Source organism: Pan troglodytes, chromosome 6 (assembly GCF_028858775.2).
Source record: "Pan troglodytes isolate AG18354 chromosome 6, NHGRI_mPanTro3-v2.0_pri, whole genome shotgun sequence".
Taxonomy (NCBI): domain Eukaryota; kingdom Metazoa; phylum Chordata; class Mammalia; order Primates; family Hominidae; genus Pan; species Pan troglodytes.
Window position 1 is genome coordinate 100,369,246 of NC_072404.2, and position 16,573 is coordinate 100,385,818.

A 16,573-nucleotide genomic window follows, 5' to 3' on the forward strand; every position below is an offset into this window, starting at 1 on the left:
CTTCTTTAGTACATCCTCAAGCATCTTTGAAAAAGATGACGTCATAGGAAACATCCACTAGAAATGAAAATCCAAGTCTTAGCCAGCTAAGCAGATAAGAGCTTATAAAAATGCTACATCATTTCATTCCAACTGAATAGAATTGCAGCATAGAATAGATTTGTCTTTTAATCATTCTAAGTAACATATTATGGAGATGATATAGACTAAACACAAGTAGTGCTAAAATAAATTCTATAATAGTTCTGGCAATGTAATAGTTATTTTTCTAGCCAGCCTAGCTGTGTACATAATGGGGGTGGCTATGGCTTCTGCTGAGGCTCTTCACACTCAGAACTGCAGCTTATGGTGGGAAAAAGGAAGGCCAAAAAGTAGAGAGCAGAGAGGATACACTGAGTGTAAAAAAGGAAGGTGCAGGTAGCTATTTAAGATCCAAGGTATTTTGTTGTATAAACTAAAATAAGAAGAAAATAGTCTTAGAAAAGAATTCCTGACACAAAAATTTGGAAAGCCACCGTACTGAAAATTTAAGTAGACTTAACCAGACATCTGAAGCCCTAATATTTATAAGCACATCATTGCATTTTAATATCTTAATAAAATAATTCTCTTGATACCTATGTTGTCTCTCAAATCTAAAATGAAAACAACTTGTGTAAAAACCCATCTACCTAGAACACTGGTTTGAAATTAGTTCTTTACTACTTAAATAAAATTACATCCTATGATATAAAATGGCATTTGTTTGTTTTTAGTCGTTATAACACTGTATACTATTGGTGTTTACTTTGAATAAGAATCATGTGGTACAATAGGGAAGCAATTTCTGCAAATACATTACTTCTTTAATTCAAAACATTGTTTATATACAATTGTGATAACAACTGGAGTAGCTTTAGAGAAGTAGGACACTTGGTCTTAACCCCTAGGTTTATGAAATAAATTAAAGACACAAGTGTTTGCTTGCCCTAAATTGAGTATGGGGGTGCAGGAGTGGAAGAAGTGTCCCAATATGTTTCTGGTTTTTTTAGAATACTTGCAAGAAACATAAACCCATTCAAATAGAGCCAATGTTAAAAATCTGGAGAATTTCCAGGAGGTGGAGAGTTCTAGAAACAAAACAAAACAAAACAAAACAAAAACACTGGATCATCTGAACATCTAAGCCTCCAGAAGTCAAGAACCAAGTCATTTCAGGGGACTTCATCTGCAGGAATGTGTAGCCATTCATGCTACTTCCCTGACACTAATGTGACTTAGCCATCTACATATGCTAGTTTCTTACCATACTGCCCCATTCTCCAGAGTCCCAGCAGAAGTATCTAATTGGCTCTCTGTCCATACTATGGATTGGTTATTCCTGTTGGGCTTGGTGCAAGCTGCAGTGGTCTGGGAGGCAAGGTCTTTTGATTTACTGGACTAACTTGCTAGGTGGGAACTGTGAGCATGGCAGGTCAAGCTGCGAAAGAATGTCGAGCATAGTAGATGGCTGATAGAGTAATCCATAAGCTCATAAGGGGAGCAATTCTGTCTGCTGAAAGATCCATGAAAGGCATCACAGAGGAGATGCATTTAAACAGGATTATAGTGGTTGAGTTGGAATTTGCTATCAAGAGCAAATAGGTGAAGAAGGAGGGTACTCTATATAGTGAAGCAATTTGAGCCAAATGGTACAGTTTTATGCCTGGCACTCAGGTAGATCAGTCTGGCTCAGCGATTCTCACTGTAGCTGCCCTGAATCATCTGAGCAGCCCATGTCGATGCCTGGGCTCCAACCTAGATAAATTGAAACAGGATCTCTGGGGTTTGTGGTCAGAGATACGCAGTTTCTTAACCTTCTCCAGATGATTCTAATGCAAAGAGGATTGAGAACCACTGAATGGAGAATAGAGCAAGATGGCCGAATAGGAACAGCTCCGGTCTACAGCTCCCAGCGTGAGCGACGCAGAAGACGGGTGATTTCTGCATTTCCATCTGAGGTACCGGGTTTATCTCACTAGGGAGTGCCAGACAGTGGGCGCAGGCCAGTGGGTGCGCGCACCGTGCGCGAGCCGAAGCAGGGCGAGGCATTGCCTCACCTGGGAAGCGCAAGGGGTCAGGGAGTTCCCTTTCCGAGTCAAAGAAAGGGGTGACGGACGCACCTGGAAAACTCGGGTCACTCCCACCCGAATATTGCGCGTTTCAGACCGGCTTAAGAAACGGCGCACCACGAGACTATATCCCACACCTGGCTCGGAGGGTCCTACGCCCTCGGAATCTCGCTGATTGCTAGCACAGCAGTCTGAGATCAAACTGCAAGGCGGCAGCGAGGCTGGGGGAGGGGCGCCCGCCATTGCCCAGGCTTGCTTAGGTAAACAAAGCAGCCGGAAAGCTCGAACTGGGTGGAGCCCACCACAGCTCAAGGAGGCCTGCCTGCCTCTGTAGGCTCCACCTCTGGGGGCAGGGCACAGACAAACAAAAAGACAGCAGTAACCTCTGCAGACTTAAATGTCCCTGTCTGACAGCTTTGAAGAGAGCACTGGTTCTCCCAGCACGCAGCTGGAGATCTGAGAACGGGCAGACTGCCTCCTCAAGTGGGTCCCTGACCCCTGACCCCCGAGCAGCCTCACTGGGAGGCACCCCCCCAGCAGGGGCACACTGACACCTCACACGGCAGGGTATTGCAACAGACCTGCAGCTGAGGGTCCTGTCTGTTAGAAGGAAAACTTAACAAACAGAAAGGACATCCACACCGAAAACCCATCTGTACATCACCATCATCAAAGACCAAAAGTAGATAAAACCACAAAGATGGGGAGAAAACAGAACAGAAAAACAGGAAACTCTAAAATGCAGAGCGCCTCTCCTCCTCCAAAGGAACGCAGTTCCTCACCAGCAACGGAACAAAGCTGGATGGAGAATGATTTTGACGAGCTGAGAGAAGAAGGCTTCAGACGATCAAATTACTCTGAGCTACGGGAGGACATTCAAACCAAAGGCAAAGAAGTTGAAAACTTTGAAAAAAATTTAGAAGAATGTATAACTAGAATAACCAATACAGAGAAGTGCTTAAAGGAGCTGATGGAGCTGAAAACCAAGGCTCGAGAACTACGTGAAGAATGCAGAAGCCTCAGGAGCCGATGCGATCAACTGGAAGAAAGGGTATCAGCAATGGAAGATGAAATGAATGAAACGAAGCGAGAAGGGAAGTCTAGAGAAAAAAGAATAAAAAGAAATGAGCAAAGCCTCCAAGAAATATGGGACTATGTGAAAAGACCAAATCTACGTCTGATTGGTGTACCTGAAAGTGATGCGGAGAATGAAACCAAGTTGGAAAACACTCTGCAGGATATTATCCAGGAGAACTTCCCCAATCTAGCAAGGCAGGCCAACGTTCAGATTCAGGAAATACAGAGAACGCCACAAAGATACTCCTCGAGAAGAGAACCACTGAATGTCTAGAGACTACAATACTTTATAAGTTTGTGAAATATAGTTGGAAAAGGATACTTGAACATGACTTGAGGACTCTTATACATCAGGCTAAGGACTTAACTGTATTCTATAAGTAATAGCACTAGAATGTGCTATTTTATTGGTTTCCACTCTTTTCTGAGCCCAGTATATTTGCATCTATTTAGAGTTCTTTCAGTGCAGTAGATGGGGGCAGGGGGAGTGGGTAGGTTATGGGATCTAGGTGTACGTCACCTAGATAGCTCATGGTGCTCATTAAAAATACTGCTTATCAAGTAACTCCATTAAAAATGGGCAAAAGACATGAACAGGCATTTCTCAATAGAAGACATACAAGCAGCCAACAGACATACTAAAAAATGCTCCGCATCACTAATCATCAGAGAAATGCAAATCAAAACCACAATGAGATACTATCTCACACCAGTCAGAATGGTTATTATTAAAAATTCAAAATACAACAGATGCTGGCAAGGCTACAGAGAAAAGGGAATGCTCATACACTGTTCGTGAGAATGTCTAATAAATTAGTTCAGCCACCATGGAAAGCAGTTTGGAGATTTCTCAAAGATCTTAAAACAGAACTGTCATATAACCCAGCAATCTCATAACTGGGTATATATCTGAAAGAAAACAAATCATTCTAAAAAAAGATACACATACTCACGTATTCACCACAGCACTATTCACAATAACAATGAGATGGACTCAACCTAGGTGCCCATCAACAATGGACTAGAGAAAGAAAATGTGGTACATACATACCATGGAATACTATGCAGCCATAAAAAAAGAATAAAATAGTATTGGCCATGTGCGGTGGCTCATGCCTGTAGTCCCAGCACTTTGGGAGGCCGAGACGGGCGGATCACAAGGTCAGGAGATCGCGACCATCCTGGCTAACACGGTGAAACCCCGTCTCTACTAAAAATACAAAAAAATTAGCCAGGCATGGTGGCAGGCACCTGTAGTTCCAGGTACTCGGGAGGCTGAGACAGGAGAATGGCGTGAACCCAGGAGGTAGAGCTTGCAGTGAGCAGAGATCGCGCCGCTGCACTCCAGCCTGGGGGACAGAGCAAGACTCCGTCTCAAAAAAAAAAAAAAAAAAGAATGAAATAGTGTTGTTTGCAGCAACATGGATGCAGCTGGAGGCCATTATGCTAAGTGAATTAACACAGGAACAGGAAACCAAATACTGCATGTTGTCATTCATAAGTGGGAGCTAAACATCAGGTACTCACAACATAAAAAGCAACAATAGACACTAGAGACTACTAGAAGGAGGAGGAAGGAAGGGAGGCAAGGGTTAACAAACTATTGGGTACTACGTTCAGTACCTGGATGATGGGATCATTCATACCTCAGACCTCAGAATCACACAATATACCCATGTAACAAACCTGCACGTGTACCCCTGAATCTAAAATAAAAGTTAGAGGGGAAAAAGGAAACAGTTTACTCACCGCTTCTCTTCTGTAGGAGTGGATATTCTAATTCCAGATTTAGTTTTCCTAAGAAGAATATATTGAAGTTTTGTAACGATTCTTTCTTCTCTCTCTAGGGGAGTAGGTTGCATCTTTGTTGAAATGATCCAAGGAGTTGCTGCTTTTCCAGGAATGAAAGACATTCAGGATCAACTTGAACGAATATTTCTGGTAAGTCCTTTACAGAGTATTTCTAAGAAAAATTGGTTTCTAGTTAGTCACTTAGTGACAAATTCTACAGCAGTCTGTGGAAAAATAATTTAAAACAAATTTGTTGTCACATTTGGTTCTAACATATTTTGGACCTTTGAAAAAGCAGGAAATCAGTTAAGAATTATGTTTTTATACTACTGTACGTGAATAACATGTCAAAGTGGTAAGAAGGAATGGGGCGGGAGAGGCAATATAGAGAAAGTAATGAGTTAAAAATGAAGGTTCTGACAGAATAATTCCAAATAATTACTATAGATACTCCCTCCCCATCATGTAGGTGGAGCTTAACTCCCCCGTCCCCCTTGACTGTGAGCTTTGATAACTTTCTTCCATAAAGCAGAGCAGGGAGAGTGGGAAGATGGTGACTTTACAGTGGAGACACCAGTTAAACAGTACTTCCGTCAGGTTTTCAAGGCTATCATCATCAAAGATAAGTCATGTTAGTGGGCTGTACCCTTGATATGATGTGTTGATAATGGCACCTCACCTCTGTGGTCTTCCTCCCCAAACCATAGCCCCAGTTAAATCACAAAAAATATATCACACAAGCCAAAACTGACAGACATTCTACAAAATACATGACTGGTAGTCTTCAAAACTGTCAAGGTCATCAAAAACAAGGAAAGTTTGGGAAACTGGCATAAACCACAGGAGACTGGGGAGACATGACAAGTCAATGTTATGTGGTCTCCTGGATGAAATACTAGAAAGGAAAAACATTATTAAGTATGTTGTTAATATCAATATACCAATGTGAATTTCTTAGCTGTGTCAGTTGTACCATATTATGTAAGATTTTAATTAGAGAGAGAAACTGGGCGAGGGGTATACATGAGCTCTCTGTATTATGTTTTGTAACTTTTCTGTAAATCTAAAACTATTCTAAAATTAAAAGCTTATTTAAACTTTTGAAAATGTGTAAAATGTAAGTGTTCTGGAGCCAGACTATCTGGGCTTATCACCCTTCTCTGTCATGTTTTAGCCATGGGACTTTAAGCAAGGGGCTTATTAGTTCTCTGAGCTTTAGTTTTCTCATAGGTGAAATGAGGGATAATAACAGCACCTTCTTCATAGGTGGCTTTGAAGAATAATTGACTAATATAGTTCTTTTAGGACTCTGCTTGGCATATAGTAAATACTTTACATATATACAAATCGTTGTTATTTTAATTACATCATTTTATGCCAAATATTCAGTAGAGCTTCCAGTAGAGCTAATATTCATATAAACCTATAATTTAAAACATGAAATCAGAGTTAGACAAATTAAGTAAGCGCAACATTTAAATACAGCTATCATATTAAGAATACAATCTGCAGTAGAACGTAGCAATACAAACTGAGGCCCCATCACTATTGTATTCCCTTAATGTCAGCAATAAAATGGTAAGAAAAGAAGACTGGAAACTAGGAAATTAAAGCACATGTGATTCCTCTATGCAGTAGCCTATATCCCTGTGAGTCGCTGTGTGCTAACAACAAATGGACAATCAGCAAAGTCCCTAACATAGAAACCATCCTCAAAGTGTTGTCCTGTTGGTTTTGTTCTTTCAGAAACCATCTGTATCCACTTGCTTTCAATTTTATTTTATTCAATATCTATAAATTCCCACACACAAATGTTAACATGGTTATAAAAATAGTGTATTTTTATAATGGAAAATTCCTACAGTGTCAAAATGACAAAAAGCTGAAAAATCACCCTTTGTCCTACTACCCAGAGAAAACCACATCTAGTATTTGGACATATATCTTCTATAGAGTTTTTCTATATGTATTTGAAAAGATTGAATCATATCTTGTATATTCTTTTGGAACCAGCTATTTCCACTAAACAATTTGTAATTAACACCTTTCAGTGAAAAATAAATTCAGAAACCTATCATCATTCTTAATGACTGGGAAGTGTTTCATTGTATGGATGAGACATTATTTACTTAACCAGCCCCATATTGATAGCTTGTTTTCAGTTTTTTATTATAATAAAATGCTGCCAGAAACATTAATTGCACAATCATCCTGTTAGTTAAGAATAATTATTAGAATAAGAAGTCCTTATTTCAATACAATTTAATTTTTATAGATGTAGACTGTTTGTTCATATCCATCCCTTCATTTAAACTCATGAAACCTACTCCCAAGAAAATCTCTTATTCACTTTATTGAGATTGTACTGAGTCTATGGAAATAATACAAAATTGTACTTTCCTATCCAAGATTAAATTATTCAATTTTATGGCTGTTAGCATAAATGTACAGTTTGTATAAACATGTTTGGTTTTTTGTTCTACTCAAGACTTTACTTTTATTCAATTATTTTAAATAACTTTTTCACAATAAGTTTCTTAAAAATATAAACTGTTCCATATATTTTGTATTGACAAAAATGGCCTAGAGAGAACTTTAATGGGCTGTAGTTTATATAAATTTTTATGCAAAGACATATCTCCAAATATTTAGCATTTTTATTTACATAAAGCTCATGTATAATGATAATAATAGTGTAACCAAATTATATTCTGATAATTTTCTGAACTTTAGACTCCACTTTTCAGCCTCTGATAGCTGTTGAACAACAATTATGTAACTTGTCAAATTACTGATTTATGGTAGAATTATTACTGTACTGTATTTGAAAGCAGAAAACTTTAAAAAGGGAATTGTACTGAAAAGAAAGAGCTCAACTTACATATTACTTTAGGTTGAATTATAAAGGAAAAGAAATTGTTATATAACTGAGATATATTATACAGCAACAGAACAAAAAGGTGAGTTTCATAAAAGCATAATTTATTGACATAGCTTTGTCAAAGCTTTCATTTGAAATCTTTGTTTAACAGAAGTAATTTCTGTTGGGTAATATCTTGTTGGATTATTTCTTGTATGAAATTTTTGCTATTATTTTTTAATTTTATGGCATTAGTTTCCCAATTTTATGGGTATTCAGAGACCTTTGAGCTATGACTAGGCTTTTAATAAGTCAGATAAATAAATCATTTTAAATTTCCCATGGGATTATTGATACACTAAACTACCATTGCTCTTGTTAGAGCACAGAGACCCTCAAATGCAGATAAGCATCATGGTTTATGGCAATAATTCTTTCATTTACTGTAGTTATTTTACATGTCTAATGCCTCTTACAATAAAATGTCCTTTGATAATTAGGAAATGAAGATCATCATCTATATAAAATTACTGCTGTAGAATTAAATGATGTTATGTTTTGCCCTGAAGAATTAGACGAAGCCAGATAAAGAAAAATCTAAAGAATTCTTTTGACATTAAATGTTATCAACTTAAATATTTTATTTTCTCCACTGAATTGTTTAAATTTGCAAATATTAGCTATATTATCACACAAGTAGACTCTCTCAAGACTGGTGTGATCCTTGGAGGAGGAAATTTTATAAACCCAGTATGGTTAAATCACTGAGAAAAAAAAATGCTTTTCCTCTGTGACCTTTTATGTCTAATCTTGGGAGGAATGACTATTAAATAGTGATTAGATCCACTTTAACAGGCCTATAGTATAAACTGCCAGAGACTCTTTTCTAAAGTGGCAATTGTATATCTGGCCTCTGGTAAAGCATTGCCAAGGAGATAATCAACTTTGTAAAGTCATGAAACATGGGATTATTTGGTTTGTTTTGTGTTTTAATACAAGGATTAAGTTCATTCATTTGCCTGTGAACTGTACATAGAAAGGTAGTTAATAACTTTGAAGCACAAAATTAATAGCTTGTTACCCAAGACAGCTAATATAATTAGCTCCCACACACTGAGTCTTTATAAAATATGTGAAAGGAAATAAAGATCGGTTAGTAAAAGTCTTTATGTTTTTCTTTCTAAGGTTCTTTTTTCCCTATTCTCTTTTTTTCTTCCTTTGGTTGAAGGGAGCAGTTCACAATTTTAACAAGTTCAGTGAATTCATTTCTGGAATATAATAACCATGTTCATATGTATATAAGGTGAGCTGGGATATGCTACAATCTGAAATTTCACTGTTAAATCATTTTCCTTGACATTGTGATACATGCAAGAAAGGAAGGAAGATGATGGAATTTTGATGAATTATATTCAAGACATTTTGAATTGGCAGGTAAATAGGCACCTAATTCTCCAAGCAGTAACTCTGCTCTTAGGTGGAAAGAGTATTTATTTTCACTTCTTTAGCATTACCCAGTTTTTAATGTGGCATGGTGTATTCTATTCACCTCCATTAGTTGCAAAATAAGCAGCAAATGCATTCATCCAGGTGAATATATATTCAGAGTGACAAAATCACAACTAATAAAAAATTTGTATTCTAAACATATTATTCTGAATTGAAAAAGAAGGGTACTTGTACAACCCTGGGAATATGTTTCTCTCTCACTTCAAAACAGCTGAACAAATGGCAGGGAATGCTTGCACAGCTGTCTGAAACCTTTGGTAGATGCTTCTGGGTCTCTGTGGCTCATGGCCCATTGTGTGACAGTCATGACAAAGGAGCTGGAATGATTCTGTTTTTCAGATCTGTTCTTTTTCTCTCTGTATTTGAACGTTGATTACCCTGACAAATCACACCTTTCCTTGTCTCCTGGGTCTCCTGGCTTATAATGAAATTTCATCCACTGGTTGTTAAACTATTGTGCATTATTTGACTGGTACAATTGTTAAAATAGTCCTCTTCATCAATATATGCCATTCAGAATTTGAGTGTGTTTGTGTGTGAGTGTGTGTGTGTGTGTGTGTGTGTGTGTAATGAGCCACATGCAACTTTGAAAGCTACTATAGTACTCAGTCTGGCTTTTGAGTTGGATTATTCCTTAAGCCGCTGTGCTTTGCATTAAACTGACTGTGGAGATATAGTTTGCAGACTCAGTTCCTGTCCTTGTTTCCTCCACATGGCTCCGATTCCAGGGTCTTTAGAACTGGAACCGTAATCCTGCAGCTTCATGATTGGTTAGGGAAGCCTTGTAGAATGTAAGGGAAAGCTGATATCACCTCTTTGACGGTTATTACCATTCAAGTGGATGTATTATAACAGCCACATGGTTAGGATGGAATATTGCTATCACAGATTTGTATCATCATTACCATTACTGGATTTGCTTTAGGTTATTTCTGCCATACTACTTCAGCAGTTACTCTGTAGCACTAGGTACAATGAAGACATAAAAGAATTATGTGTCATGGTGTCAGCCTGTAGTAATGACCATGAAAATCAAGGCAGGTGGGCAAGGCATACTTCAGGAATGGAATCATGAATAATTGCTGAGCAATTGATTAGCAGATGTGAGACCCAGCAATAACAGTGGATTCTATATTAGTTAAAATACTGAACGCTAAGAGTTAAATGTTGTGCTCTAATCCAAGGTTTTTGTTTTCTACCCGCCCTCACCCACTACCCCCAGCAAGCCACCTTTTCAAATTGGACAGTAGTTTCTGCATCTGTAAAGGAGGAAGTTAAACTAAGTGATTTCAATATTGTCTTGTAGCTGTAACCATTTTTAATTTTTTAAAAATGCTTGATGTTACTGTATTATGTATAAATTATGGGTGTTTAAAGAAAAATTGCTAAGAAAATTTTTATTAAGCACTAAAGAAAGTATAAGATTTTGAAGTGAAAATAAGAGGGAAAAGGAGACATCAGGCAGTGGTATAGGAGTGGGTGGAAGGTGAGGTTGAATGTTCAAGACTGCACTTTGATAGTTTAGTATTTTTAAATCTCATTTTATCCATAATGTAATAAAACAGTATAACAGGAGAGTAATGTTAAGAGCATTTTAACAAAAATAATACAGTACAGTGTGGTAGTATGTGCCTATGGTCCCAGCTACTTGGAAAGTTGAGGTGGGAGGGTCACTTAGCCCAGGAGTTCAAGGCTGCAGTGAGCTATGATTGTGCCACTGCACTCCAGCCTGCGTGACAGAGTGAGACCCCGTCTCTAGAAAAGAAAAATACAATGTGGATAAAATGATAAATTCAACTGTATAAAGACTGGCAGAAGTAGAGAATTAAACAACACCTGTTAGGGTGAAGAACATTGAAAATATTAAGCTACAATTTTTAAATCAGTTTTAGAAAAACAAATAGGGACAATAGATTATAATACTCTACCTCCCACCCTGGAACAAGTACCTCTTAATTTGTACTTGTTTCCTTCAAGCTTCATCTATAGGCATAGTCATTTACATGGCGAAAAATCTTTTTCAGAGAATCAACTGTATATAAGTAAAAGAAAAGTATGAGAAAAAAATCACCACTGAGATATAACCAACATTAAACATTTTTGTATTCCCTTTTCTAGATTTTCACAATTGAGTTCATGATAAATTTATGGTTTTGTGTTTAGCTTCTCTTTAACAGGAAATAGAGAGCCATTTCCAAGCCATTAATATGTAATTGAAAATGTTATTTTAATTATACTATAATATCTTACAAATGTGCCCAAATAGAGAAACTCAAACATTTCTGTATTACTAGATAATTTGCTTACAGTTTTTATGCTACGGTAAGCATTGCATATTTTTACCACATTTAATTATTCATTCATTCAGCAAGATTATTAGGCACTTTATGTGACAGTCACTGTGACTATGGTGATAAACCAACAAACATAGCCCCTACTTGCTTCGAAAATATGGTCAGCTGAGCTACATTTGAATAGCTTCCAGGAAACCAAGTCAGAAAGATGTTGCAAAACGATTGTTACACATCTTGGATATAAATGATGAGAAAAAGAGTCAAAGATAACTTAAAAGTTTCAAATTTGGGGAATTAAGTGATCAACGATGTCATTGAAAATAATGAGAACATTGAAAAGGAGTACCACTGGAGGGAGAGGAAGAAGAGAACTCAAGGTACTGGACTTTATGTGATAGCGGGGGTGACCTCAGATGGACATGTCCAGTATATAACTCATACACAACAAAATCAGGGAGATGCATGGGAATGAAGGAGCCATTCACCCAAAAGAGACAATCTTGGTTCCCACATCGTATTAGTTCTTGAATCATAAGAAGGTAGAGGGAAATGCAGTGGACCACTGCCTACCTTGTAGGGGATGTTCATGTTTTGGGGGATTGGAGGGTTAGACCAGGGGAGAAATCAGTACAGTGACACAAATCAAGGGAAGGGTGACCAGAAGAGAAATGAAGGGTAAGAACAGAAAAAGAAAATCACTCCCTGGAGCAAGATAATACTTCAGCTCAGGTCTGTTCAGCGGGTAGGGGTGGTGGGTTATGAAGCCAGATTCCCTTCCTTGCTTGTTCCCAGCATGTTCTGCACACTGCTCATGTAGTTTGTGGCACATTGTATGTGCCCAGTAAATGCTTTTAGCCCAGAGGAAAAGAAAGATTTCCTGCCCCAAAAGTGTAAGAGTCAACACAGAAAACACACGTGGGTTTATTAAGAAAGGTTAGACTTTCCGTGGTTATTCAAAGGAGACCTGTGATTCTCCTTGCTGTTTCAGTGATGCTGGAGTGAAGGTGGGTATAGCCTCAGAGGGATGCACTAGGTTGTCCACTCTTGGCTCTGCTTCTATTAAGATTTTGCATGTGAAACAGATCCCACTGCTGAAAGAAAGGTTGAAAAACCCTGGACTAATAACATCTTAAGGTCCTCCCTGGTCAATAGTTCTATGAAAAGAAAAAGTCTATGTGGAAGAAAAGTGTTCAGAAGAGATCCAGTGAAAATGAAGATGTTGGAAAAATAAACATTGAGTGGTTCATGTGTGGAGACATTAGATGGATGTTCTAATAAAGAAAGTTCTATGCTTCTAAGCGAATGGAAATGTTGGTAGCAAACTCCAGTAAGGTCATTTGTCTTACATGAAAGCTAAGACAGTGGGATATCCATCTATAGAATAGCTCATCACATTACTGCTTAAAAAGAAACTTCTATTAAAAGACAACCTGTTTGTGACCCAGAGATTTGAATAAACTCACATAGTGAAAAAACATTTTTTACTTCAGTGTTTTTGCATTGGAGTACCACAAACTTTCTATAAAATGGAAAATGAGAACACTTTAATTAAATCATTCATTTTCTAAGTTATTCATTTATGCAACAGATATTTATTATGTGCTTACTCTGGGCTAAATAATCTTTTCATGGTTTGAGGAGACCGCAGTACACAAAATAACATTCCTGCTCTCATAGAACTGATATTCCTGTAAGGAAAGATAGACAGTGAGAAAATAAATATATAATGTGTTTCTTAAGTGCTATTCTGAGAGATGCCATTTTACATACCATGTTCTGGGGAGTTTTCTCTCAGAGGTGATACTTGTTCACTGAAGTTTGTAAGGGCACCAAACTCACAAATAACAGGGATCAGAGCATTTGAGGCAGAGGGAGTAGCAACTTGGGTGGGTTTAATGATAATAGTATTAAATGAGAATTCTCATGCCTGCATATGTTAAATTAAGGATCATTCTCCCATGTATTGAAGTCATCCTTTATATGAAGCATTTTCTTACTTGGGAAATGCTTGCTTTGTGTGGAACATTAAATTTCTGTATATGTTACAATTCAGGCATTAGATTGAGTGAATCCACAGAGTTTGAAGTACAACTGAATACGTATTCCAAGTAGGAATTATGCTGGGGCTAGGGATTTGGGCTTTCTGAGTCAGTTCACCATGAGAGTTAGTATAGATACAAGAAAATGGAAATGTTTCTGTTTTGGAGAGTAGATGATAGTTCAGAAGGGAGAAGGGAGGAAGAATGTCCAGAGGATGAAGAGACCCAGAGAGTGCTTTTTTTGAAAGTCAAAAGTAGAAGAATTTCAAGAAGGAACTATGTATCAGCTGCATCAAATACTCAGAAAGCTGAGACAGGCCACTGGTTGGTGACTTTTGAGTGCTGAATATGTGAAGCCAGGTTACAATGGATTTAAAGGGTGAGTGGGTAGTGAAGAATTGGGGGACACTGAGCCTGTAGACAACTTTGAGAATTGGGTCAATGAAGAGAATTGATGTCACCTTGAGGATATTTTACAATCAATATTCATATATTTTATAATCTAAGTATTTTTAAAATAATGAAAACCAGTAAATTTGTAAGGTAAAGGATACCAAAGTTCCAAAAAGGCATACTGGATGGATCAAGGTATTGGAGCAGGCAAGAGAGGATGGGGGAGGAGACAGTGGCTTGAAATGTGGATGAAAAATTTTTCTGAAAGAAGAAGGGGAAGGAAGGAGGGGGACATTTCAATAAATGTTTTAGAGGAGAGAGAAGAAATTTGAAGATTTTATGATCTGCATGATTCCTACGTGAAAGGGAGTGGGGTATGGCTGGCACAGTGATGTGCATATGGAGGGCAGATGTTGAGGGAATGGATAATATTCATAATGCTGGTGAAATAATAAATGATTTGCAACTGATATGATAGGAAATAGTTGCTGACTTGATTTTTAATCTATTTTTTATCTGAGACATTATTATGGAAATAGAAATGTTGTCTTCCCAATTTCTGATTTGTGATAGTTTATTTACTTTTCTATTAACATAAGCTTTTATATCTTTCTACCACCTGTAAATATTTCCCAGTTGTAGTAATTTTTACCAAAGACTTTTCTGTAGGCTATGGTTTACCTCTGTGATCTGTCTTAAATGTTTTGAAAAAATTTTAACCTAATGTATTGCTGTTTAATATTACTATCTTTTTAATATACATGACTTTATTTTTAACATATATGACTACTTCCTGGTTGTTCTGGTTATTTTTTCTCATGTAACCACCTCAAAATCCCCTAGTTTAAATAAACAATAGTCATTTTTAAATTTTCTTTTATGGTTTCAGGGTCAGGAATTCAGTAAGAGCTTGGCTGGGCAGTTCTGGACTTGGGTTGCAGACACATGGTAGCTGGAGCTCGACTAATCAGGGCTGGAGCAGTTGGGACTAGCCAAACATTCCTGTTTCTTTCTTCAGAGTCTTAGGGCTCTCCAAGGGTTCTTGCCATGTGGGCTGGTTTGGACTTCCTTATGTCATGGTGGTTGGGTTCCAAGAGTGGGTGGCCCAAGAGGACCAGATGGAAACTGTGTGGTTTCTCTTAATTTAGCTTCAGAAGTCATGCAGTAACTCTCTCCTGGTCAGAGCAGTCACAAACTCTCACCCAAAGTGAAGGGAAGGGGACATAGATCCCATTTGTACATAAGAATGTCAAGAATGCTGTGGCTGTGTTTTCAAGCTGCCACACTGACCATGTAAATTTTCATTAGAGCATATCACCAAGTCGAGCTGATAAACAGCTTTGTAGGGAAAAACTCCAGGAAACAATTTTATCAAGTTCCTGAATTTTTTGTTTTTCCCATACTCCTTATAGCCATTATATTACTGCTTCCCGTGCTAAATATAAAGCGTGAATTGTCAAGAGTGTTACTTCATGGGTCATGAGGTCCCTCATTTGCTCACCCTTTTTTCTTCCCTTGTTGACTAACAAGTTCATGGATGTGTCAGACTGAAAAAGGTGGCGAAATACTGCCATAGTGTGACACATCTGAGGCAAGTGAGGAGGTGGTGACACTTCTTAGCAGATTCCCTAAATGTTCTCCATAAAGCGTGTTTTCATAATTCCCATTCTGCCTTTGAGTAAAACTTTCATTTGCAGAATACTTCCCCACGTAAATCTGATTTCTCAGAACATTACATATGTTATCTCTTGAGGTGAGCAGCATCTAAGATGGCTCCTAGTGTGCCCCCACCGCCTGGCGTTTATGCCCTTGTGTAATGCTTTCCCCTTGAGCGTGGGCTGGACCTCATTACTTGCTTCTAATGGATAGAATATGGCAAAAATGATGGGATATCACTTCTGAGACTAGGTAACAAAATGATTTTTACTTCTTGCTCACTTTGTCTTCCTCTCTTACCGGCTCGCTCTGAGGGAAGCCAGCTGCCATGTTACAAGTTGCTCTGAGGAGGGGCCCTCATATCAAGGAACTGATGTTTCCAGCCAACAGCCGGTGTAAACCTGAGGCTTGACCTAAGCTTTGTGAGTGAGCTTAGAAGTGGATGCCTCCCCAGAGGAGACCACAGCCATGGTTAACACCTTAATTGCCTCCTTATGAAAGACTGAGCCAAAGGCACCTAGCCAAGATTCATTGGAATTCCTGACCAAAGAAAACTGTAAGATAATAAGTGTTTGTTACTTAAACCCACTGGGTTTTGTAGTAACTTGTTGCACACCAATAATTACCTAATATAACTCTTTTATAGAGATATACTAATAGATAACTAATATATCCCATGACCAAGAAAGAGTAGATACTATTATTACTCTTATTTTATAGCAGAGAAAATTATCTTTGGAGATCATATGAACTTCCCTAAGAAGACATGTTTAGTGTGTGCCAGAACTGAGACTAAATGCCAAATCTGCTTACTCTTTCATCAGAATACTCTGTTTTGTCTTTTTGTTTGGTTGTTTTTGCTCT

General features: G+C 37.9%; 1 protein-coding gene across 17 annotated transcripts in view; it reads left to right on the forward strand.

Moving 5' to 3' along the window:
• The window catches only part of CDK14 (cyclin dependent kinase 14), a 640,904-nt gene that overhangs the window by 415,984 nt on the left and 208,347 nt on the right, over positions 1–16,573 (forward strand). For all 17 annotated transcript variants that reach the window (XM_016957727.3, XM_054655946.1, XM_016957722.4 and 14 more), the window contains one exon: positions 5,015–5,108. In XM_016957727.3, coding sequence (XP_016813216.1) covers positions 5,015–5,108 — 94 coding nt within the window. The remainder of the gene's footprint in view (positions 1–5,014; positions 5,109–16,573) is intronic.